This window comes from Camelus bactrianus, chromosome 12 (genome assembly GCF_048773025.1).
Source record: "Camelus bactrianus isolate YW-2024 breed Bactrian camel chromosome 12, ASM4877302v1, whole genome shotgun sequence".
Taxonomy (NCBI): domain Eukaryota; kingdom Metazoa; phylum Chordata; class Mammalia; order Artiodactyla; family Camelidae; genus Camelus; species Camelus bactrianus.
The window spans coordinates 39711073-39739023 of record NC_133550.1 but is presented as its reverse complement, the minus strand read 5'-3'; the positions used below and the strand labels follow the sequence as shown (position 1 = coordinate 39739023).

Below are 27951 nucleotides of genomic sequence, written 5' to 3'. Positions count from 1 at the left end.
GAATCCATGAATTGAGTGATATGCCATATTGGATGACCTGAAAGATGGCTTTTTATTCTACCAACCCATGACTCCAGTATTAATACCTTACTGTAGCAAGCACTAGATAAGTAGAAGTACACAGCAGGTGCTACCTAGGGATAATAAGAAATTATCACTAACACCTACTAATTTGAAATGTATAGTAAGTTTGGTGCTCAAGTTTAGCTTTGTGCTACTTTCTAGGCAAATGGAAAATGAATAGTGTGAAAAATATCTAAAGAAAATGCAGTCAGTACCTTAGTACCAACTATTTGTTGCTTTAGAAACTTTATTTACCTTACATTCTGCACACAAATTATGTGCACACATTGTTTTTACAGTGTCTTTTAAGAAGTTCCTTATTAGTCATTTTTAGCTCAGTTTCCATTATAATACTTAAAGGAAAATAAGTAAATCTTTATTTTTAGAAAGGATTTTTTTTTAAATTTTAAGTTTTATCAATTCAAACTGGCCTTTTCTCCAATTATTCTGAAGAGCAAGATTATATTTAAATCAGAACAGAAAGTATAATATAAATTTACATAAAATAAGTTTTGTAGCTAACCCTACATGATAGCTAACATTCTAGAGTATATGAAAGAAGATTAAATTACACCACATAATTACACCACTCATTCTTAATGAGTATTTTGTTGTATAATAAATATAGAGAGAATTTACCAAAACTACTTACTTCTGCTAAACATCTGATTACTTTTATACTAACTCAAATGTATCTTACCTGCAGCTTCATTTCTTCCAAGACTTTAGTTTTCTCTACTAATTCACCTCTTAGCTCTTCAAGCAGCTGCTGAAATTTTTCCTGGTGAGTTTGCTTTTCATTTAACAGGCGCTTGAGCTCATTCTGTAACTTTATGTATTCATCTTGCAACCTGATTTTTAGAAAAAGAAGAATTCAATTTTAAATGTATCCTTTGCTTTCTAATTGTATTACTTTATGTAAAGTCAACCAACACTACAGAGCAAGACCAATATCATATATTTCATTAAACTTGCAAATATCTTTGCTTTACAGAGTTCTATTTAATTATTAACACTGTAATCTCTGAATGCAGTTTTACATTGGGGGGGAAAACACACTGAATTTCATGTCTTGCTACTTTCAAGATAAGACTTAAATAAATTTACAACCTTGATTTAAAACAAAAAAATTACTATATTAAAAAAGGTTTAAATGTATACTGTATACTGCAAAATAACAAAATTATTCCATATGTTTCAGAGTAAATATTCAGACAAAATAAAAATTTTTAATCAAACCTCTCCGCTCTAAATTTAATTTACCTTGTGTGTTCAGTTTTCAGAGTCTGATAATTAGTTTTATGATGCTCACATCGTAAACGTTCATCAATTAACATTTTTTGGAACTCAGATTGAGAACCTGTCAGCCCACTGTCTCCACTGGGAGGAAAAATGGTGGGAAAAGTGTCCATATTGGTAAATGAGCTGACAACCATGTAAAAGTAAGTTCTGGCTTCCTTATTGTCTTAGTTTTCTTTCAAAGAGTATTTTCCACTTCCTTCTTGCTAAGACAGAATCTCAGGCGGCCAAATTATACCTGCAGAAAGAAATACACTTAATTAGTGATCACTGAACTCCTTCAGGTTATATATATTTTTATCATTTATTATTCTCCTTGTCATTTCATAACAAAACTCAATTTTCAGATTTTCAATTGGGCAAAAACAAAATTCAAGAATAAAGTTGAATCATACTTTAAATTTTCCTTACTTCCATGCAAAGTTTCTGTGACCATCAAGGTCACATCTTCAAGCATTAACCTAACTAGAAGTACTGACAAGTACCGACTCTTCCAGTTTAGGTACTCCTGGATTCATAAACCATGAATGTTTGTTTCCTGAAGATACCAAGGTAAACTTCACACGTGGATTCTGATACAAAATCCACACTCTGAAATCAGGGGAAAAGCTATTTGGAACTTGACAAGTGGTTGGGGAGAATCACAGTCTTCACAAACATGACCTTCAGCAAGCAATTATGTCTGTGATCAATGCTACAGAGGGTCTTTTATTTGACACAAGGTGAACTGCACTTAGGCTGCAGATTCAGAGGAGAAATCAGTCAACACATAAATATTGATCATCTATGCACTGTGCTAAGAACAGGAAACTAAATCACCTCAGCTATCTCCAAAAGCACTGATCCAAAATTATGGAAGTAACTAAATGTTTGCATATCCAGAAGTTAAAAAAAAAAAAAAAAAGACAAGTGTACTTACTGTAAATAATTACAAACAAAAATTTTAATCAAAATATTTCTGACCTTTTTAACTTCATTAATCTTTCTCAGGACTATTATATACATTTTTTCCCAATGGTGTCTCCCTTAGTCATGGGTGATTATTAATTACTTTTTTTTTTTTTTTTTACTACAAGAGATGATCTTTAGCCTACACAAACCAACCATTAAATTACTGAGTCTTGACTGAATACACCATTTCTGATAAATTAATGTGATGTCTACATATTACATAAAAAGACTTTCATTAAACTAAAATTGGATTTGCTTTGGTTTCCTGCTTTGCCTATTTTAAAAGAGGCGGGGAAAGTCCTTTAAGGACACTTTACTCCTTATTCTTAGTTTAAATGTGTATAGAGATTCAACCTTTGCAAATGCTGCAGCCACAACATTATTCTGTCTAGAGCATATATTTAGTATGGAGTTAATAAATTGGATCATAAAATTGGCATGTAATTTTGATTCTGCTCTTTGATCCAAATTAATCTTTAAGAAATAGAAACACACAATAAACCTATTTCACACTTGGTAATAATATCACCAAAAAGCATTATAAAGGTTTTCACTTTAATTAGCTGAAAGAAACTGCATTGGAAAAATAAAGAGCTACCATGTAGGCCTACTACCAGTGAAAGATTTCCAACCTAAAATGAATACTTTTCTTCCATATTCCAGTTAGGTTGACAGCAAATATTTTCACTGACCCTAACCTTAAAATGGAAGTTAAGTCCTCAAGGAAATAAAATACACAAAGACTTAAATATTTCTAGAAAATAAAGTTAAAATGATTTATCTCCTTTCCTTTGAGCACTGAAATATCTACTTGAAGTACTCTCCAGGAATTCACAAGTTTCCGAATATTCCTTTCTCAATAACCACCATCGTCACTACACCTCCAATTCTAGTTCCTGTGCAATCTTACTTTCCCAAACCAAGAGGGTTTCTCCTGTTCCAAGATGATGTTTGCAATTTCATTACCTTCTATATGTTAATTTTAATGACTTATAAAGCTAGAATATACTACCACACATCACCAGTAGGTACCACACCCAAACGAATGATATACCTTACCCCTATCCACACAAAAAAACCATGTTGTTAATCTGCACTCACATGTGTGCAGGCACACACACACACACACACATCAATACTAAACTTTCTGGAAAGTTACCTGTTTCAAGATGATAAACCTGCTCATCCCCTGGCCCAATCCTAGGAATTCATTCTATGAAGATAGCTGAATGAATACCCAAATGTATTACTACATAGAATTTTTGGTGGTGGGGAGGGTATATCTCAGTCAGAGTGTGTGCCTAGCATGCAAGAGGTTTGTTCATTCCCCAGTACCTCTATTTAAAAATAAATAAATAAACCTAATTACCTCCCCACCAAAAAAAAAAAAAAAAGTAACTAAACTTCAAAAAAAGAAATCAGTACATGTACATTTTTTAAAAAACAATTTTCTTTGTGACCTTTTTAATAAAAAAAATTTAAAAATCAGAAATAACCTAAATTTCCACAAATAAAGGTACACTGATATGCATTAAAAAGGGTAAGTTAAATCTGTCCCCATTGCCCCCACAGCATTATGGAGAGTATGAGTGACAGATATACACACCCATATGTTTATATACACATGAAGAGTCAGACAGTGGTACACCAAGTTGAGAGTAGTGGTTAACGTCCGGGGAAATAATAATGGGGGGACTCTCTAACAGGAAAACTTACACTTCCAACATTTTATTGTTAAATTTTCTTTTTAATAATTAGATTTTTTTTCAGATAATGAACAATTCTACTATCACCCTATGTTCAAATTATCTTAAACCAAATTGCTCACCTTGCTTTCAGTCTACCTTCAACCTCCTTACTATCTAGCTTCCAGTATTGATACCAATATTATGCTACCATTCAACCACATTTACAACCCCAAAGCCTTCTCTGCTTTCTCTCTCAACTCCCCATGTATAAACACCAAATAACTCTTTCTTTAAAATGCATTCAATTCTCTCCATTCCTACTTAACCACAAAACGTCAGGCTCATGTCACTTCATAACTAGACTATCAAAGCTTTCTGTTATCCTTGCTTCTAATGTTTTCTCTCTCTGGTCTACTCAAAGCACTGCCAGATTAATTATCAAATTTTTTAATCTGACTTCTCACTTTCACTCAAAGGCTCTTATATAGGAGACAAAGTCAAAACAATCCAGTATTTCAAACAATTACATGGCAATAAATTGGACAACTTAGAAGAAATGGACAAGTTTCTAGAAATATACAGTCCACCAAAATGGAATCAAGAAAAAATACATTATTTGAACAGATCAATCACTAGAAGTGAAATAGAATCAGCAATAAAAACCTCCCTGCAAACAAAAGTCTAGGACCAAATGGCTTCACTGGGGAATCCTATCAAACATACAATGAAGAGCTCATACCAATACTTTTCAAACTCTTCCAAAAGACTGAAGAGGAGGGAATTCTCCCAAGTTCATTCTATGAAGCCACCATCACCCTGATACCAAAGCCAGACAAAGACACTACCAAAAAAGAAAACTATAGGCCAATATCATTAATGAACATAGATGTAAAAATCCTCAACAAAATATTAGCAAACAGAATCCAACAACACATAAGATTATATACTATGGTTAAATTGGGTTCATCCCAGGGACACAAGGATGGTTCTACATACACAAATCAACTAACATGATACACCACATCAACAAGAGAAAGGACAAAAATCACATGATTATCTCAACAGATGCAGAAAAAGCATTTGATAAATTTCAACACCCATTTATGATAAAAACTCTTAACCAAAGTGGGTATAGAGGGAATATACCTCAACATCATAAAAGCTATTTATGACAAACCTACAGCCAGTATAATATTCAACAGTGAAAAGATGAAAGCCTTCTTGTTAAAATCTGAACAAGGATGCCCACTCTCACCAATTATATTCAACACAGTACTGGAAGTCCTAGCCATAGCAATTAGGCAAGAAAAAGAAATAAAAGGGATCCATACTGGAAGAGAAGAGGCAAAATTGTCATTATATGTGGAAGACATGATACTGTGTATAGAAAACCCTAAAAGCTCCACACAAAAACTACTAGAGCCAATAAAAGAATTCATCAAGGTAACAGGATACAAGATTAACATACAGAAATCAGTTGCATTTCTTCACACTAACAATGAAATATCAGAAAAGGAAAGAAACAATCTTTTTTAAAATTGAATCAAAAAAAAAAAAAAAAGAATACTTAGGAACAAACCTGACCAAAGAAGTGAAATAATTACATGCAGAGAATTATAAAACACTGAACTAAAGAAATTAAAGATGACTTAAAGAAATGGAAAAATATCCCATGTTCTTTGATTGAAAGAATTAATATTGTTACAATGACCATACTACCCAACGCAATCTACAGATTTAATGCAATCCCTATCAAATTACTCAGGACATTTTTCACAGAACTAGAACAAACGATCCTAAAATTTATATGGACTCACAAAAGACCCAAAATTGCCAAAGCATTACTAAACAAAAAAAATGAAGCTGGAGGAATAACCCACCCAGACTTCAGACAATACTACACAGCTACAGTAATCAAAACAGCACAGTACTGGTACAAAAACAGATACGGATCAATGGAACAGAACAGAGAGCCCAGAAATAAAACCACACACTTTTGGTCAATTAATCTTTGACAAAGGAGGCAAGAACATACAATGGAATAAAGACAGTCTCTTCAGCAAATAGTGCCAAGGTAACTGGACAGCTGTATGGAAATCAATGAATTTAGAATACCCCCTCATACCATACACAAAGATAAACTCAAAATGGCTTAAAGACAAACACAAGATAAGACACTATAAACCTCTTAGAAGAAAACATTCTCTGACATAGATCTCAGCAATGTTCTCCTATGGCAGTCTACCCTGGCAATAGAAATAAAAGCAAAAATAAATAAATGGAACCTAATTAAACTCATAAGCTTTTGCATAGCAAAGGAAACCATAAGCAAAACAAAATGACAACCTACAGAATGGGAGAAAATATTTGCAAATGATGCGATTGCCAAAGGCTTAATTTCCAGAATAAATAGCTCATACAACTTAGTATCAAAAAACCAAAGAACCCAATCCAAACGTGGGCAGAAGATCTAAACATGCAAATCTCCAGTGAAGACATACAAATGGCCAACAGGCATATGAAAAAATGCTCAATATGGCTAATTATCAGAGAAATGCAAATTAAAACTACAGTGAGGTATCGGCTCACACCAGTCAAAATGGCCATCATTCAAAAGTCTACAAATGATAAATGCTGAACAAGATGTGGAGAAAAGAGAACCCTCCTACACTGCTGGTGGGAATGTAGTTTGGTGCAGACATTATGGAAACCAGAATGGAGATTCCTCAAAAAGCTAAAAGTAGACCTATCACATGATCCAACAATCCCACTTCTGGGTATGTATCAGGAGGGAACTCTAATTCGAAAAGATACATGCACCCCAATGTTCATAGCAGCACTATATACAATAGCCAAGACATGGAAACAACCTAAATGTCCATCAACAGATGACTGGATAAAGAAGTTGTGATATATTTATACAATGGAATACTACTCAGTCATAAAAAGGAATGAAATAATGCCATTTGCAGCAATATGGATGGACCTGGAGATGTCATTCTAAGTGAAGTAAGCCAGAAAGAGAAAGAAAAGTACCATATGATATCACTCATATGTGGAATCTGAAAAAAAAAAAAAGACACTAATAACTTATGAACTCATCTACAAAACAGACTTGCAGACATACTAAATAATCTTATGGTTACCAGGGAAAGGGGGTGGTAAGGGATAAATTTGGGAATTTGAGATTTACAAATGTTAGCCACTATATATAAAAATAGATTAAAAAAAGTTTCTTCTGTATAGCACAGGAAACTATGTTCAGTATCTTCTAATAACCTAATAAAAAATATGAAAATGAATATATGTATGTATATGCATGACTGGAACACTGTGCTGTACACCAGAAACTGACACATTGTAGTTGACTGTAATTCAATAATTAATAAAATTTTTTTAATATGTGAAAACAAAAAGTCAAACCATCAAAAAAGAAAGATCACAACAAAAAATGTTTACTTTGTAACTTATTAGAAACAAATTTAAAATTTATCTCAATGCACTGACTCACTGGTAGCTTCCTAAGCACACACTGCTGTTTTCTACCTCCACGTCTTAGCAAAATACTAGTTTCCTGGCCCTGAAGGTCTTTTTCATCCCCTCTGCACTCTGATCTAGTGAATTCCCAGCCCTCAAAAACCTCGTTCAGGAGTATATTACTTTCTCCATCAAGTATTCCTCACTCTCCAAATATATGCAGGTAATTATTCCATCTTCTACCTTATATTTTAGTATATGTGACACAAGCAATCTAACTTCATCTAGGGGAAGAAAATATGTCTTACATTTATAACCCCCAAACCTAAAATAAACACAGGCACATACTAGTTCAAAAATATTAAATGAATATGTTCATCATTCTAATACTACTTTAGCCTCAATTCACTTTTCTCATCCATATTCAGTAACTGAGGCTTCTATATTGGGCTGAATGCTGGCCCCCAAAAAGGTATGTCACTTCCTCATCTCTGTAACCTAAAATAATGACATAATATGGCAAAAGATATGATTAAGTTAAGGATCTTAAGAGGAGGAGCTTATCCTGGATTATACAAATTACATACAATGACATGTATTCCTATAAGAGAAAGATTGGAGGGGAGGAGGCAATGTGACCAAGAAGGCAGACATTAGAGAAATGCAGCCACAAACCAAAGAATGCCTTAAACCACAAGAAGCTGGAAGAAATACGGAAAAGATTCTCCCCTAGAGCCTTTGGAGTGCGGCCCTTGATTTTAGACTTCCGGTCTCCAGACTGTGAGAACAAATTGTTGCTGTTTTAAGCCACGTGGTATGTGGTAATTTATTGGAGTTGCTACAGGTACCTAATACACTAGCTTTCTCTTCAGTCTATTTTTTCATAATTAATTTTAATCAGTCTCAAAATTTCGATCAGTTTTAAATTCTTAGCACAGTCAGGCTTTTCTGATTTCAGCCAGTCAATAGACATGTATCAATTACTCACAGACCATGTAAGTATGTATCAGGCACTTGAATTATACAATAAAAGAAATAATTTCTATTATGCACAGTTTACCAAATAAAGAAACTCACTGCAAATGTTTAAAAGTATACAATGCAAACCATACTTTAAAAAATAAAAGTAATAACAGATTATTTTGGTCAGCCCGTTAATTGGTGAGAATTTATTAGATGGACTAGTCTCTGTGAAAGGCAATTTTTAAAAGCCTTAGCACAACCCTTCTCCAAATACATCTTCCTACCTTTTCAACTATTACTATCACATAACCACAGCCACATGTCCTACCTACCACTTCCTTAGACCAGTGCCAGCTCTACAGACATCCATCTGACGTTTTCTTTTGCACAGGCTCTGTATTTCTTAAGCAGTGGTACAACGTCTGCCCAAAAGGATGGCAATTCAAAATGTTCTAAAAGTACAGCTGCTGATGCTTGTGGAAAGCTTCCAAAACACATTCCATTAAAACGTACATGCTATGTCTTTGAACATTTCAAAACAATGCTTTAAATACTAAATGCCCCCAGAGTGAATGTTGTTTTTTAGAAACAATAATAAGTCCAGAGAGAACCAACATCAGGCATTACTACACTTATAGACAAAACATTAGAAATGAGTTTCCTTAAAATAGAGAGAATTTTCTATACTAGTCACCCAAACAGCCTTTGGACAGCCATCCCAGGGTGTCTTGTGTACAGAAAATGTCACAACTTGACACCCTGCCAAAACCTGAAGTGCAGCTGGGAGCAGACCCTTCAAAGGCCTGGTAAGATGCCAGGCCCTGTCCCCATAATTGTGACTTAGAAAGAAATGGGAGCGTAAGCAAGAGGAAGGGAAGAAGATATGTATTTGAGTGGTTAGCAATCAACCAGCAAGCACTCTGAATTAAAATGTTACTCTATTCTTTTAATTGCACTGTCTTGTCTCCATACAGCTTAATTCTCACAAAAGAATTCTGGAAAGTATGACACAGTAACCAGTCAACCTCAAATGCTTAGAAAGAAATTATAAAAATCTCTGAACAGTTGTGATCTGAAAAACAAAGATTACTCTTGCCCAAACTACAGTTCAAATTCATTTGAATGTTTCTTAATGTAGGCTCTATTACATGTAACATGGGAACTTTCCAAAAGATTTATGAGCACTTAATATCTTTGTGCAAGTTGCAAAGTATTCTTTGCTCACAGTCCCATATTTCTCCTGAAATAGAAAAGGCTACCATATGGCTCCTAACACAAAATGAAGGCTGTCTACTGATTCAACAATATATCCTGAAAATTATTTGCTTTTTAAATAAACCCTGATTTAATTTTACTTCCATGAGATTTATGCCTTTGTCTGAAAAGTTAAATAAATTTTAAAAATTGTTAAGAGTTCAACTGATATTTTTATTGGCGTTAATGTAAGCACTCCCTTTTTCACATCTGAGAATCTGCCAGTAAGAAAGAATAAAATTTTTCAGAGCCAGAAAAGGGAGATAAATGAAAGTCATCCTCATACAATACAGGTTAATTTTAAAACCACTTATTTAAAAGGAAAAAAAAAAGCAGTTTAAGAATTAGTATTTACAGAGTGGCTTTACATCATATTTACTGAGTAGCCCACTTACTAAGAGGGCTCTGAGGGAGATACATAAATCTGCAGACCATCAAATCAAGCAGAATTCTCAGCAAGGAAGAACCTGCCCATATTAAGAGTACTTTGGACATTTTCTAAGTGCCTATTATGTGCCAGACACTTTGTTGGGTACTGGGATACAGAAATAAATAAAAGAAAATCCATGTCCTCAAGGAGTTCATGGTGGTCAGTGAAACACACATGTTGACCAACAATGGCTGACTAAACAAAAATAAGAGAAAATTTACTGAATTCTTATTGTATGTAAAATTTTTTTTACTGTGTGGATGTATTACCTATTTAAAATAAGTAAGTTCAGAAAGTTTTAAAATTACAAAGCACTGTAATATGTTTATAGGTGATATGGATGCACTTGGGAGAGAGGCCTAATTCTGCTAGAGATGCTATCAGGGAAGACTTCACACACAAAAAAGTTAATCCTGAGCTAATAAGACAAAGAAAGTGATGCTGGGAAGAAACATCAAGTACAAAGGCATGAAGATGGAGAGAAGAACTTTGGGCGTAGAGGGTGAGAAGCTGGCGGGGAGCGTTACCAGCCCGGAGAGGTAGGGGAGAGCCTTGAAGGCAATGTCCAGAAGACTGGAGTTTATCCTGGGGCCTAGGAGAGCCAATAAACAGTTTTAAGCTTGTGGTAGATGAGTCACAGTACAGGGTAGTTTCAGATTTGTACTTCAGAAAAATAACTACATAATCCAAGGTGTGCAGAATAGATTTGAGGTGGGGGCAGGGGTAAGAGAGAAAGAAGGAAGGAGATCAAAAGTCCAGAAAAGCAATGACGAAGCAATGATGAAGGCCTGAATTAAAAGAGTGGCAGCAGGTAGTCAACAGGGAATAGTCTTAAAGACGAATTTGGAGGTAGAAGTGACAGGATTTAGTAGTTAGATATTAACAACCCTCTCAAAACAAACAAACAAAAAACAAACGCTGTCAAGGACACTAATTAGAAGGCTAATTAGGACAATTTTTAAAAAAGTGAAATGGAATCCAGTCAAAGCAGAAGAAAGGTTGTTTCAAAGATTACAATTACTTCAAGCATTAACCTTTCATATGAACCAACAGTCAAGCACAGGGACCTTTGCAAAAAGCATCCGAATAAATCCAAGTATCATCACAGTATCTCTAAATATCTACCTTTCTTCCATAGGGACTTCATCTGCACAGGGGCAAACGCTAAAGCTGGCTTTGTCAGGAACAAAGACATAAAATAAGTATTTGGTTCCTTGAACGTCCACCTGCTGTTACTCCTCCTCATTCTTTCCCTCAAACAATCATCTCTATAGCAACACACTCTTAAGAAATCTGTGGGTGGAAAGCATATGTTTTTGCAAAACTATCAGAACTCAAGAACACGAGCTACTTTATTTTTCCCTTTAATACAAGAAATACAAAACATATCTTAAATGACAACTGCAAAATAGGAAGCAGAAAAAAGCAGACTTAAAAAACATAAGGAAATGTAAAAATTGGTGTTGCACTTGTTTGCATGGAATTTCTTTTTATAGGTTACAATGACACCTTGTGGTAAGACTTTTTAAATTATGTGTTATCTTGGAAAACATTTTTGCAGCACAGATAATAAAACTGATTTAGAAAATAGGGAAGACCAAGACCATAGTCTGAGGTGGTATGAGAGGTACAGTAATCCTCCTGAAAAATTAAGCACATGGAGGTTCCTCAAAAAATTAAAAATAGAACTACCATGCCACCCAGCAATTCCACTTCTGGGTATTTATCCAAGGGAGAAAAAAAAAAAAAAAACACTAACTCAAAAAGATACATGCACCCCCATGTTTACTGTAGCATTATTTACAATAGCTAATACATGGAAACAACCTAAGTGTCCATCAGTGGATGAATGGAGAAAGAAAATGTGATGTATATATACAATGGAGTATGACTCAGCCATAAAAAAGAAGGAAATTTTGTTATTTTCAACAACATGGATAGACTCAAAGGGCATTATGCTAAGTGAAGTAAGTCAGACAGAGAAAAAATACCATATGATCTTCTTATGTGTGAAATCTACACAAAAACACACACAAAAAACAAGCTCATAGATACAGACAACAGATTGGTGTTTCAGGTGGGTATGGGCAGTGAGAGGAATAATGGGTGAACTGATTGATTATTTTAGTTTAATTGAATTAAAAGAAAAAAATTAAAGGCAAAATAAAACTTTAAAAGAAGTTATAATACTAGGTAGGCAAAAGCATCTTACAAAAATGTAATCATAAAGTAATATACTATTTCCTTCACTTGAGATAAAATTGTTAGTATAAGTTTTTTTAATGATGCAAAAAGAAACTAGTTTTGTAATCTGGGACAAAATTTATAATGCTAACAGAATCTTTATGTGAGAATACTGATGCATGGCTTATAAACTATGAAAATATGTATCATTATTCCTTTTTTACCAATTAAACACAATGGATAATACCATGAAATTTAAATCTGAATTAATCCAGTAACTGAGAATAAATTACCTTTCATGAAGAGTTCACTATATTTACTAAAATAAACTATGCTAAATACTAATAAGTATAAAGAGATGTTAACAATGTAGTTTGCACACAATCCCCTTTAAGAACCTCTGAAATATTCTTCTCTCTCAGCATCTACACCATGATCACCTTCTATATCTCTGACCCTTTTTGTTCTTTCTCCCACTCACCATGAGAAATCTCTAGCCTGTTGCTCCTATAAGATCTGTAAGGAAAGTCAACTTGCCTTTCTCACAGCTTTGCTTACTACATCTATTTGAATGACACTCAAATTTATACCCACGTCCCTAATCTTTCTCAGTTCAAAACTCTTACTCTAATACATGCCCCATCTGTAACAGAAGCTCAATATAATAAGAAGGAAATTCATCAACTTCATATTTTCTACCTGCCTTCTTGAAAGAAAAATCAATAACTACTGCCTATCTCTTATTTCTTAGCACACAACTTACCCCTCATCTCCTATTAGAAATAAATTATTAATGTTGCTGATTCTTCATCTGTCTGTTGATTTTAACTGTTCTTTTCCATCATCTTCTAGGGCAAAATCTCAAACATTACACATGTGGTTTATAACAGAAGTCGCCTAAACACTGCCCCTAATTTTGGTCTTTCCTCATTCTTACCATAGCTTACCATATCCACCAGGACAATCTTTCTCATACATTGTTTCCATCATTATAACTCCTATTATAACCTTTCCTATTATCATCCTGTTTACTGGATCAAATCTACACTTCTTAACCAAACTCAAATCCCTGCATTAGCCAATTCCCTACACAAATGTAAACATTTCATTTTGCTATCCCTCAGGGCCCCTTTGCTGAGCACATTAAGTTGCTTAAGTGTCTCCCATATACATGTTCTGGCCTTTACAATATTCATACACTTATGGCAAATTAAAATAGCTTATTAAATACTTCCAACTAATCCACAAATCAAGATCAGAGTCAAACTTAAAACTCTACAGGCTGAGCAATCATGAAGCTATTTTCAGAGTTTATAGTTAACTCTAAAAGTGAATGTAAAAAATTTATAAAATAGATAAACAAGTTTCTTCTTTATAGCACAGGGATATATATTCAATATTTTATAGTAACCTATAGTGAAAAAGAATATGAAAACAAATATATGTAGGTATATGTATAATTGAAACATTATGATGTACACAAGAAACTGACACATGGTAAACTGACTATGCTTCAATTAAAAAAAAAAAAAGCTTTTGCTCTTCTTTCTGATCCATATACTTCTGCCTTCCTTGTGCTTGCCTCAGGATATTTATTCTAAATTCTATCACACTTGTCTTTTTTCCCCTCTAGTGATTTACAACTACTTAAACTATCTTTTCAAAGAGACTATGACTTCCTCAAAGGAAAAACTACAATCATCTTTCTTTGTGGAAAAACTACAATCATCTTTCTTTTTGGTTATCTCCATAGCTCCTGATTCCAGTGAAATTAGTTAATGATACAAAAACAATCCACAAAATTTCTGTGATATGAATCCTACTTTCCTATAGGATTACAATGTAATTTCAGAGAAGGCTTGGAGAAAAATGCCATCAGGAACATTGCTAATCAATTACGCACGCCTTATGATAGTTATCTATTAAGATATTTCTGCCTCAAAAAAAATTCTAGCAAAGTGTTCAGTAATCAAATGCTTTAAAAATGAATATAACCTTTGACCTAGCAATTCCACATGTAGGAATTAATCCTAAGAAGCTAATAAAAAAACTAATCAGAGACATGCACAAATATTTATATTCAGGAATCTTCTTCATTTATCATTCAATAAATATTTACAGAATGCACATGAAGGGCCAGGTTGGAGTAAAAGACAGAATTAGGTCTCTGCCTCCATGATTCTTACATCATAGTGCTATCTGTAATGGAAAAGAGGCTATAAAAAAAGCATTTTTAATAGCAAGATATACTACATTCATGGATTGGATTACTCAGTATTGTCAGGATGTTAATTTCTCACAAATTCAATGCAAATTCTATTCAAAATTCCACCAGACTTTTTAAAATAGAAAGTAACAAGCTGGTTCTAAAATTTATATAAAAACACAAAGGACTTGGAATAGCCAAAACTCTGAAAAAGAACAAAGCTGGAGAACTTGCACTACCTGACTTTATAACTTATTAAAATGACAAAAATCAAAACAGTGTGGCATTCATGTCAAAACAAAAACATAAATCCATAAAGAGAGAATTCAAAAACAGACCCAAATATACATGGCCAATTGATTTTCTAACAAATATGCACAGTCAATGCAACAGAGAGAAGATAATTTTTTCAACAAATGGTCCTGAGACAACTGCCTATCCGTGTGCAAAAAAATGAACTTGAAATTGTACCTCACACCATACACAAAACTGATGCAAAATTATATGTAAACACAAAACATAATCCAATAAAACTCTTAGAAGAGAACACAGAAAATTACTTTGGTTGTGGATTAAAGATTTCTTAGATACAACACCAAAAGCATAACCCATAAGAGAAAAAAACCTGACAAGCTCGATTTCAAAATTACTAACTTCTTTAAAAGACACTGTAATGCAAATGAACTAAGAAAAACTGAAGGAATAATTTACAAGTCATATATCGATAAATGACTTGCATCCAGAATACATTAAAAATTATCAAAACTAAATAACTCAATTTAACAAAAAGGGGCAAAATATTTGGCTAGACGCTCACCAAAGAAGATACACAGATGGTTAATTAAACACTGAAAAAAATGTTAAAAATCACTAGTCATCAGTGAAGTACAAATTAAAAACAATGCAATACAATTTAACATACACCTATTAGAATGGCTAATATTTAAAAGGCTGATCAAGTATTAACTAGAATGTAGAGAAACTAGAACTGTCATAAACTATGGAAATGTAAAAATGGGAAAATCATTTGGGAAAACACTTTGGCAGTTACTTAAAAATTAATCATACACTTACCATATAATCTAGCTATTTCATTTATAGGTATTTACCCAAGAGGAAATGAAAACAAAGACTTTTACACAAATGTTCATAGCAGCTTTATTTGTGAGACTCAAACATAGATCTGGCAAGAGATAAATGAATAAACAAATTGTGATTTATCCATACAATGGAACGCTATTCAGTAATAAAAAGGAAGGCGTTAATGTGGGTGAATCTCAAAATATGCTGAGTGAAAAATCTGTATTAAAAAAAACTATGTTATATGATTCCATTTATATAAAGTCCTAGGAAATGCAAACTAATCAGTGACAGAAAGCAGATCAGTGGTTGCCTGGGAATGGGAGTGGCAGGTGGGTTCAGGGCAGGAGAAAAGGATCACAAAGGAGCATGAGGAAACTTTTAGGGGTGATGGATATATTTAATACCTTGATTGTGGTCATAATTTCACAGACGTATACATATATCAAAACTTAAATTGTTTACTTTTCAAAATGAATAATTTGTTATTTATCAAATATATTCAGTAAAGCTATTTTTAAAAATAAACATTACGGCCTTTAGAAACAAGATTTTCCTGAAACTCTTGGTCCAGATGATATCCCAGTTAAATTTTTCTTCAAAAAAAAAAGTTGATGAAAAATATTTGATAACACTGGTAAATGTTTGTCATAAAAGTGGAAAAAGCAAATTATAAAATGTTTTATAATCCTTATTTTGTGAAAAGCATATTTACATGTGTATACACGCACAGAGAAAGAGAAAAGGATAGACACTAAAATATTAATAAGATTACCTCTGGATGATATGTGTGATTTTATTATTTGTGCATTTCCTGCACTTTTCTTATTTTACAACATAAGTAAGTTGTATATAGTCAGAGGGAAAATGTCATTGGAAAAAAGGAGAGGAACCTTCAAGTCCACTTGAAGACCAAAGTAGAGGGAAAAAAGGTTTCCTTTTTCACATCAGAAAATAGTGACCAAATATAAAAGAGACTAAGACTTCTAGCTTCCACTTCAGGAAATAATCCAGAAGTTCTCAAATTCCGTTCCTTTCCGTGCAAGTTTATGGAATAAACACTCAAAAAATATACTAAAAACAAAATCTGGTTGTTATCAGCCTCAAATCCATACTCCACAAAATTACTAAATCTATGACTCAATTTAAAATTCCCTTATCAACTGCATTTTATCCATAATAGAAATTTTCAAACAATTTTAGCAATTGAGCTTCTTTTGCAAATTCAATCTTATTTATAACAGACTTTCATTTTACTCATGTATATTAATAAAAACTTAAGGTCATAAAATGTTATTTTAGTAATAACCTACAATGGAGAAGCATCTGAAAAAAAAATACATGTGTATAATTAAATCACTTTGCTGTATACCTAAAACACAATATTGTAAATCAACCATACTTCAATTTTTAAAAAATGCTATTTTAAAGACACATATCAGATCTTTCATTTCATACCAGTTAATATGCTACTGGTCTCTAATGTTTTAAAATTCAGCTTAAACCACAGCTGAACATCTTTTATTATCTCTTATTGTGGTTTTCAGAGTTAGAAGATACAGCTAAAAATTCAAATCAAACCTTGACAAAATCCAAAGTACTTCCCATACACAGTTCTGGAGAACTGGTCAATAAAGTTTAATCCAAACTTCTTGATACCCCTCACAATCTAAGCCCTCTCTACCCTTCCATCCTGTTCTCTCACAACTCCCTGATAGGTACTTATGCTTTAACATTAAACTGCTTGTGGTTCATTGAACATATCATGCTTTTTCTCACCTCATGCTGACCTCCCCTCCTAGAATGCAATCTCTTAATCTCACCCTTCACTCATTTTAATATTCAACTCAGTCGTTACCTCTTTCTGACAGTCTTTCATGGATGCTTCACTTTTTCTTTTCTCCCAATCCATTCTGAGCTAAGTATCTTTGTGATCTCTTCCATGATGTCACATATGTATCCATATCAATATAATCAGCTATTTATATACCAATCTCCTTCATTAGGTTAACACCTCCTTGAGATCAGAGATTATGCCTTAGTCATCTTTATACCCCTCAAACCCTCACAATAGCTGGAACATCACAGGAAGTCAATAAACACTTGTTGAGTGAATGGTAAGCAGTTTCTTCCAATTATCAAAAGGATAGGGAAAGCAAGAAATTATGTAGGCCTTGGAATTCCCCAAGCTCAAGTGCCTTATAATCTGATGATTGAGGAAAATAAGGAAATTTGATTCAAATACATTGAGAGTGACTAAAAAGTATCTAATATTGTACAAAGGATTATGAGTAATATAAAATAAGGATGGGACAAGCTTTATCTTCCTGAGAGAATTCTACACATAAACCAAAAAAATAGACTTACTTCCAGCATGAGATGAACAGGTCAACAAATCCTCTCAACAAAAAGCCAAAAAACAACCACTTCAGTGCTCTGGAATTCAATCATACAACAAACAGGGAAGTGTCTATTCACAAAAACAACTAAACTCTGGATAGGAAGACCCATGTTAAACAAAGACTGTAAGCATGTGCACTAGACTGGAGCAGGCCCAGGTCAGCTACATATCCTTATCCAAGAGAGCTAAGAATATACAAAGAAAAGATGCAAGAGAGGCTCGTGGAAAGTAAAAGCCAGGGCAGACTTGAAAATGACCTGTGTTTGAATATGCTCCCCAGTCCACACAGATCCATCACTAGTATTAGCCATTTTAGTATTAGCATTAGCCATACTAATCCAAGTTGTTTGAACACAACCTCTGACCAACCCTTGGTTGAACACTAAGCTATGCAGAAATAGTAAGCCAGGTTTAAAAATAAATAAAAATAGCAGACATATCAAGAATTACACAATGTATGGGAAACAGACTTCACAAATTTAGATCAGGCAAGTTACTAAACAAACAAACAGAAAACATCAACCTTTGAGAAAAAAAGTCAAAATAGAGAGTTGTTTCAAAATATTATCTAAAATATCCAGCATTCAACAAAAGATTATAAGCAAAAAACAAAACAAAACAAAAAGTATGACCCAAACCTAGGAAGGAAAACAGCAAATGAAAGCTGTCTCTGGGTGCCCCCAGATATTAGATATGGCTGACAAAAAGTTCAAAGAAGCTATAAAAAGTATGCTCAAAGAATTAAATAAAATTGTATTTAAAGAATTTAATAAAAGTAAGATAACAATGACTCAGAGGACTGAAAATCTCAAAGAGGTGATAGAAACTGTTTTTTAAAATGGAAACTGTGAAGTTGAAAAGGATAATTACTGAAATGAAAACTTACTAGGTGGGCTCAAGAGTAGTCTTGGGACAACAGAAGACAGAACCAATGAACCTGAAGACAGATCAGTACAAAGCATCCACTCTAAAGAACAGAGGGGGAATAAAAAAAGGACTGAAGAGAAATGACCAGAACTGTGTGACAATACAAAGCGTTACCAACATACATGTAATGAGAGTTCCAGAAAAAGAGAAAAAAGAGAGAAAGGCAGAAAAAAGTCTCAAGAAATAATGGCTGAAAACATCCCAAATTTGATGAAAAACATTAATTTATCTATACAAGAAGCCCACCAAATCCAACAAAGAGATCAACACCAAGACATGACACAGTCAAAAGGCTGGTACACAAAGACAAAGAAAAACTTACAAGGAGCAAGAGAAAAATGACTCATCAGATATAAGAGAACAATAATATAAACAAGTGGCACCCCATCAGAAATGAGGTGGGAGCGAGTGAAGTAATTTAAAACAAACAAACAAAAAAGCTCTCAAATAAGAATTCTATATTCAGCAAAACAGTCCTTCAAAATAACAGTGAAAGTTATTTCCAGGAAAAGACTGAGAGATTATTGTTCTCAGAAACACCTGATGAGAAATATTAAAGGAAAATTTTCTAGATGAAGTCGCACCTGGAAGTAGAAAACTGACTTTCATTTGAAAAGAAATAAAGCATGTTGGAAATTTTAATTATATAGGTAAATACAAAAAACTCTAAAAATATAATTGTTCTCATTTCTTTCCTTCATTTCTTTTAAAGAAGTAACATTGTATAAAGCAACAATTAAAGTGCTGTGCTGTTGGGGGTTTTATATGCATAGCTGTAAAATATATGACAATAACAGCACAAAAAGGGAAGAGGAAAAAAGAGCTATACTGGAGCAAAGTTTCTTTAATTTACTAGAATTCAGTACTATTCTGAAAAAGACTAAAATAAGTTAAAATGTATATTATAATCCGTAAAGCAATCACTATGAAAATAACATAGTAAAAGAAATCAACAGAAGAATTATAATGGTATAATAAGGAATATTTAACACAGAAAGTCAGTGAAGGAACAAAAGAGAAAAAAAATGAGACAGACAACAAATTACAATATAGCAGATGTAAATCCAACAGTATCAACAATTACATTAAATGTGAATCAACTAAACAACCTCATTCAAAAGGCAGAGAATGTAAGACTGGATTAAAAAAACAAGACCCAACTGTATGCTGCCTATAAGACACGTACCCTAGGTTCAAAGACATAAAAGTGTTAAAACTAAGAAAAAACAGAAAAAATATACCATGTGAAAGGAAACCATAAGAAAACCAGAGTAGCTACAGTACCAAAAAGACAAAATGGAATTGAAAACGAGACATACTACTAAACATAAGGCAGGATATTTCATGATGACAAAAGGGTCACTATACCTCAAGACGATATAACAATTGTAAGTGTATATGTATCTACAACAGTACCACAAAATACGTGACCAAAAAAATCAAGATATATAAAAAGAAAAATAGACAATTCAACAAAAATAGTTACAGAGTATAATGATTGCTAAAACAATGCAGAAAATCTGCAAGGATGTAGAAAACTTGATCAACACTATCAATGAACTGAATATAACTGACTGAACACTCCACCTAAAAACTAAAGAATATACATTCTTTCAACAAACATGGAACACTCTCCACAATACTGAGCCATAAGTCTCAATAAACTGAAAACTATTGAAATTATTAAAGTTACATTATCTGATCATGACTGAATTAATTTAGAGTGCCACAATAGAAAGAAATCTGGGAACATTCCCAAGTATCAGTAAATTCAACAATACACTTCTAAATAATCCATAGATCAAAGAAAACACAAGGAAAAAATTTTTAATATATTTTGAATTGAAGGAAAACAAACAGCATATGGAACAAAATGCAGTTAAAGCAGTGCTTACAGGGAAATTTATAGTTTTAAACATGTATCAGAAAAAAAAAAGGTCACAAATCAATAGCCTAAGTTTCTACCTTAGAAAACTGGGGAGTAGGGGGAAGCACACTAAGCCCAAAGCAAGCAGAAGGTAGTAGAAGGAAGTATTAAAATGGAAACCAACAAAATGGGGGAGGGGGGGAACCAATGAAATAGAAGGTTGGTTCTTTGAAAAGATCAACAAAATTGACAAATAGATTCACCAAAAAATAAGATATAAATTACCAAAATAATGAAAGAGGGAACATCATTACCAACCTTACAGTAATTTAAAAGACTTTTAAAAGCATGAACTTTACATCAACAACTTAAGACAATTTATATGAAATCAACTAATTTCTGGAAACACAAGTATCAAAAAATTAAAAATCTGAATAGAAATATAACAAACGAGGAAACTGAATTAGAACTAAAAATCTTCGCACAAAGAAAAGCTCAGGCCTCCATAGCTTCGCTTTGTAAGTGCTATCTAATTGTTAAAGAAGTAATAGCAATCTTTTTGAAACTACTTCAAAAAATTAGAAGGGAAACACCTTGCAATGCCTTCTATGAGACCAATGTTGCCCTGATACCAAAGCTAGACTAAGAGAAATGAAGGCAATAGACCAAAATCCCTCATGAACATAGACACAAGACTAATCAATCAAATTTAAGTAAACCAAATTCAGCAACATATAAAAGATTATTAGGAGGAGGGAATTGCTCAGTGGTAAAGTGCCTGCTTAGTATTATGCACTTGGTCCAAGGTTCAATCTCCATTATAGGAAGAAAAGAAAGGAAGAAAGAAAGAGAGAGGGAGGGGGTGGGAGTGGAGGGATGGAAGGAGGAAGGGAGAGAAAGGGAGGGAGGAAGGGAGAGAGAAAGGGGAGGAGCAGGGAGAGGGAGAAAGAAAAAGAAAGAAACCTAATACCTCCCCCCAACAAAAAAAAAAAAGATTATACAGCATGACTAAATGAAATTGATCCCAGGAATACAGGGTTAATTTAATATCTGAAACTCAATTAATGTGCTATGCCATATTAACAGAATAGAGGATAAAAACCATATGACCCTCTCATTGGAAGCAAAGGAAAATCTGACAGAATTCAAGTAAACCCATTCATGCTTAAAAACTCTCAAAAAACTAGGAACAGAAAGAAACTTCCTCAATCTAACAAAGGGCATCCACGGAAAACATACAGCTAATATGACACTTAATAGTAAAAATTTGCATATTTTTCCCCCTAAGACCAACAGCACTCTCAACACTTCTATTCAATATCTTACTGAAGGTTCTAGCCATTACAATAAGGCAAAAATAAATGATAAAATGTATTAACATTCAGATTGGAAAGAAAATTTGACACAATCATCTATGTAGAAACAATAATCAAAAATTGACTGCAATTCTATATGCTAACAATGAACAACCTAAAAATCAAATTATCAAAACTCCATTCTCAAGAGCATCAAAAGTTACCAAATTCTTAGGAGTAAACTTAATAAAAAGAAGTCCAATATTTATATATTGAAAATTTTAAAAGTGTTGAGAGAAATTAAAGATCTAAATAATGGAGAGACATTACACGGTCATGGATGGGAAGACTCAATTTTAAGTTAGCAATTCTTCCCACGTTGATCTATGGATTCAATGCAAATCCTATGAAATCCCAGCAATTTTTCTGTAGAAATTAACAAATTGATCCTAAATCTTACATGCAAATAGAAAGGATCTAGAATCACTTGAAAAAGCTGGAGGATTAACACTATCCATCTTAAAACTTACAATAACACGACAGTAATTAATAGTGTGGTATTACAGTAAGTATAGGACTTTAGATAAAAAAGAAATAAGACTATAGGAAGTAACTAATGTTATAGGCAACTGATTTTTTTTTTTTTACAAAGGTATAAATTCAAGGGGGGAAAGAACAGCCTTTTTAACAAATAGTGCTAGGACAAGTTGGCATCCACTTGACATAAAAAAATTAAAGAACACAGACCTTATCTTACACCACACAAAAGTTAATTCAATAGGGATCTTAAATCTAAATGAAGGAGCTAAGAGAAAACCCAGGAGAAAACCTTTATGACCTTCAACTAGGCAAAAAGTTCTGAACCACATAATCAAAAGCATAAGCCATAAAGAAAAAAATTGATAAGACTTCATTTAAAACTCTTGCACTGTAAAGACAGTAAGAATTTTTTTAAAAAGCCACAAACTGGGAGAAAATCTTTGTAAATATCTCTCTGATAAAAAAATTTTTATCCATCTACCCAAGCAATAGAAACAAAAGCAAAAATAAACAAATGAGACCTAATTAAACTTAGAAGCTTTTGCACAGCAAAGGAAACCATAAGCAAAACAAATAGACAACCTACGGAATGGGAAAAAATATTTGCAAAAGATGAGCCAGACAAGGGCTTGATTTCCAGAATATATAAACAGCTCATACAACTTAAGAAAAAAAACAAAACAACCCAATCCAAAAATGGGCAGAAGACCTAAACAAGCAATTCTCCAGTGAAGACATACAAATATCGCTAATTATCAGAGAAATGCAAATTAAAACTACAATGAGGTATCAGCTCACACCAGTCAGAGTGGCCATCATTCAAAAGTCCACAAATGATAAATGCTGGAGAGGCTGTGAAGAAAAGGGAGCCCTCCTACACTGCTGGTGGGAATGCAGTTTGGTGCAGCCATTATGGAAAACAGTACGGAGATTCCTCAAAAAGACTAAAAATAGACTTACCGTATGATTCAGCAATCCCACTGCTGAGCACATATCCAGAGAGAACTCCAATGCGAAAAGATACATGCACCTGAGTGTTCATAGCAGCACTATATACAATAGCCAAGACATGGAAACAACCTAAATGTCTATCAACAGATGATTGGATAAAGAAGCTGTGGTATATTTATACAATAGAATACTACTCAGCCATAAAAAAGAATAAAATAATGCCACTTGCAGCAACATGGATGGACCTAGAGATTGTCATTCAAAGTGAAGTAAGCCAGAAAGAGAAAGAAAAATACCATATGATACCACTTATACAATGCATCTAAAAAAAAAAAAATAAAGAAAAACAAAAAGGACACTATGAACTCATCTACAAAACAGAAACAGACTCACAGACATAGCTAACAATCTTATGGTTACACAGGAAAGCGGGTGTGAAGGAATAAATTTGGGAGTTTGAGATTCACAAATGTTAGCCACTATACACAAAAATAGATTTTAAAAAAAGTTTCTTCTGTATAGCACAGGGAACTATGTTCAATACCTTACAATGTTTAATGAAAACAAATACATGTATGTATATGCATGACTGAGACACTGTGCTGTACACCAGAAATTGACACACTGTAACTGACTGTACTTCAATTAAAAAAAAAAAGATCAGTGAGACACATCTTTATTCCAGTCCTTGCTAACTGTGTAGATTGTGACAAAGATTAAACAAATCTCTTTCTACGTAAAAAACAAAACATTAACAAGTGCCCACTATAACTGAGTCAGGCATTACAACATTTGTCTTTCAATCCATGTGTGTCTTGAGGGGGGAAAAAAAGTATCATTTTACACATGAAGACACTGACGACCCAGTGAAAAATAAAGCAAAACTATCATTTCACACGTGAGGACTCTGATGACCCCAAAATTAAGTAACTGGTCCAAAATGTCAAGCTCTAAAATGATAGAGCCATCTTCAATCTCAGGATTCAGGCTCCAAAACCTACTTCTGTTATGATGCTAACCAAAGACTTAACCTATCCCCACTTGCAAGTTCAGATCTCTGTGGAGAGCATCTTTGTGTAAATGGGTTTACATTTATAGTGCTACACAATGTTTCTTGACTAGTAACTTCCATTTAATCAATAAACTAAATGTGACACACATTTCTCTTGGAACTTTTTAAAATTGAAGTAGTCAGTTAAAATGTGTCATTTTCCAATGTACAGCACAATGTTCCAGTCATGTATATATACAAATATATTCCATATATTCGTTTTCATATTCTTTTTTCTCTCCAGGATCTGAACTACCTCTATTGCTGAGGACTTCTGTGTCTCTCCAATTCAGAGAAATTTCTCCCCAGTTTTCCTTGACTGATTAATCCCTCCTCCGCCCAGGTTGAATACTTCTCTGTACCCTCAGATTACAGTTACATAATTCTAATGAGGCATTTCTCAATCACAGTGTATTCTGTCTGCAGTTCTAGGTCAGATGTCCTCCCTACATGCCTCCAGAACACACCCTTATTTGTCTTTATAGCACTTCCCATGTTATACTTCAAGTAATTATTTACTTTATCTGTTTCTCCCACCGAACAAGCTACTTGAGACTTGACACTATATCTTATTCACCATGTCCCCAATACCTAGCATAATGCAAGACACATAATAGGCACTTGAATATTTATTAAACCAATGAATAGGATAAAGAAATTTTGCTTTAAATTGGAAGGATACAATTTCTCAAAGAAACCTTCAGGAATTATTTTTTTCAGATGAGAAAATAGGCCAAGAAAGGTTAAGTAACTTACTCAAGCCATGGTTGCCTGAATCAGAATTCTCTTTCCACAAAATCAGGGTGCCTATTAATTCATGCTTATTGATCTAAGCTCTTCATGAACCTCCAGAAGTAATATAAAAATGTTTTCTAGAGAGGAACTATTTCAACTTCATCCACCCTGCTCTGGGTGGCTGTATCAGTTGTGGAGAGCTCTGATGTTAATTACTATTTAATAGTTTTTCGGTCCAGAATAGACTAATCTTTAATTAAACCAGTCTTTTCACACATTCTTCATGTACCATAATTCAATGTGTATTTATCACACATCTCTACATGAAAAATGTGCAAGTTATAATTTGTTAGCACTCAGAAAATGTATACTTAATATCATATGCCCTTTCACTTTAACAATACCTCAAATGTCTGCCTTAACGTGACTCAGTTGAGAAAGACAGATTGAACGCGAACGCTAGAGACAGGCACTGCAACATTATTGGGAAAATCCCTGTAGTCCAATGCTAATGTTCCCATTGGTTGCTATGCTATACTGCAATTGTGTTACTGGGCAACAACTCAGAAAAGAAGACAGCTAGCTCACTAAAAACAACTGAATCGAACCAAGATTTATAAAAGCACTCTGACACACAACTTTTTTATACCCTTAATTAAAGTAACTCTTTGTCACAAGTATGAGACACAGGATTCACAGTAAGACTATAAAAATTACCTAGAACTTATTTAAAGACATATTTTGAGAGCGATACATGCTTTCCAAAAGAGAATGGCTAGGTTTAGGTTTCTCCTATCTCTATGAATTTCAATCCAAAAGCAGTTTGAGGTTACAATATACAGAGAACAAATAACTGGACACTAGGTAACTTTAATTTCTTTCTTCCTGGATTACATCTCAGTTAAACTTAAAAAAAAAAAAAAAGTGCTAGATCACAGAATGTGTGATCTTTCCATGACCCAGAGAGGCAGCCCTGATGGAAAAAAGTAAAACTTAAGAAAATTGCTAATTTGTGAGGGCCAAATGAAAGTACTGACATAATTTCACAAGTTAAGTCTCTACCAGGTAAGAAGTAAAATGGAAAGGGGAAAGATGGGGAGATAGGGAGAGAGAAACGGAAGGAGGCAGGGAAGAGGAAAGGGTGAAAAAGAGTGGGGGTAAGTGTTTTTTAAAACCAAGATTCTACTAAAAGAACTAGGAAATTGACCAAACTCCCAAGCCCACTATGGAATAGTGCTAGCATTCCTGAGGGAGTCCTTACTGCTGATATTGTCATGGGAAATTCTCAAATATTCACTTTCTAGGAACAGAACCTTTACCTCTAATTCCAGTGAATACCCTCTCTTTAATCCCCTTTCTTATGGTTTATAGTTGCCCTTCCTCCTTCAGTTACTCTAAGATTCATTTTCACTACACTAGGGGAGGAGAGAAAAATGTAGAAACGCACATCCCTCATTCCTAATAGACATTTATTCAGCAACTTCTATTTGGAAGAGACTAAGGATACAGCTCATTGAGATGTGATGTCCTGCCCCTAAAGAGGTTACAATCTAGTTAAGAAGGTAAGACATACATAGATGGTCAAACAACACAATATAAAGTATCAAATGAGTACAACAGGCAAAATACATTCTATAGGCTTTCAGACGTGAAGGGGTTCAGAACATGTTACCCCAAAATATACTGCTTTGGTATAATAATTGAGTTTAAGGCACCTGAGAAACAGCAGATGCAAAAGGAGCACTCTGACCCTCAGTTTTCTTCTAGAAAGCAGGAGATAAAATTCCCACATGAAAGGTGCCCTCCCAGTACCAGGAGAAAGGCAGACATTCTATCACCAGAGACAGGGAAATCAAAGCCGAGAAATCTGTACAAACTCGTTAAATTAGCCCTCAACTTCCTGGTCACTTCTCCACAATTTGCCCCCTCCTAGTCCAAACCCCTTTGTCTTGTCAGTTTTCCACAAATTTATTATTTCTTTGACTATAAGATATAAAGATAGACCCTGACTTAAGACTTTCTTGACTTTAACATGGTGAGAAAGCAGTTTGCATTCAGTAGAAACTATACTTCAAATTTTTAATTTTGCTCTTTTCCCAGCCTACCAATATGCAGTACAATGCTCTCTCGTAATGCTGGACAGCAGCACCGCGTGCAGCTCCTCACAGTCAAGGGGGTCAAGAACTGATACACTTACAATCGTCCTGGACGCATACAACCATCCTGTTTTTCACTTTCAGTACAGTGTTCAATAAGTTACATGAGATACTCAACACTTTATTATAAAATAGGCTTTGTGTCAGATGATTTTGTCCAACTGTAGGCTGGTATAAGTGCTCCGAGCACATTTAAGGTAGACTAGGCTAAGCCGTGATATTTGGTAGATTAGGCATATTAAACGCATCCATTTACAATGGGGGTGCTAATCCCACTGTAAATTGAAGATCTGTAAAAGCTTCCTGCTCTGGTCACTTCTTCAGGTCTTCATTCTCCATGTACATGTAAAAAAATTATTTAAACTTGTATGCTTTTCTCCTATAAATCTATATTATGTCAATTAATTCTTAGGCCCAGCCAGAGACCCTAAGA

At 33.8% G+C, this 27951-nt stretch overlaps 1 protein-coding gene across 14 annotated transcripts in view; it reads right to left on the bottom strand.

The window, feature by feature from the left end:
* The window catches only part of CEP83 (centrosomal protein 83), a 156900-nt gene that overhangs the window by 77011 nt on the left and 51938 nt on the right, over nucleotides 1–27951 (bottom strand). For all 14 annotated transcript variants that reach the window (XM_074375270.1, XM_074375278.1, XM_074375279.1 and 11 more), the window contains exons 2-3: nucleotides 1327–1600; nucleotides 764–914 (exon numbers count right to left, since the gene is read on the bottom strand). In XM_074375270.1, coding sequence (XP_074231371.1) covers nucleotides 764–914; nucleotides 1327–1499 — 324 coding nt within the window. In that variant the 5' untranslated portion in view covers nucleotides 1500–1600. The remainder of the gene's footprint in view (nucleotides 1–763; nucleotides 915–1326; nucleotides 1601–27951) is intronic.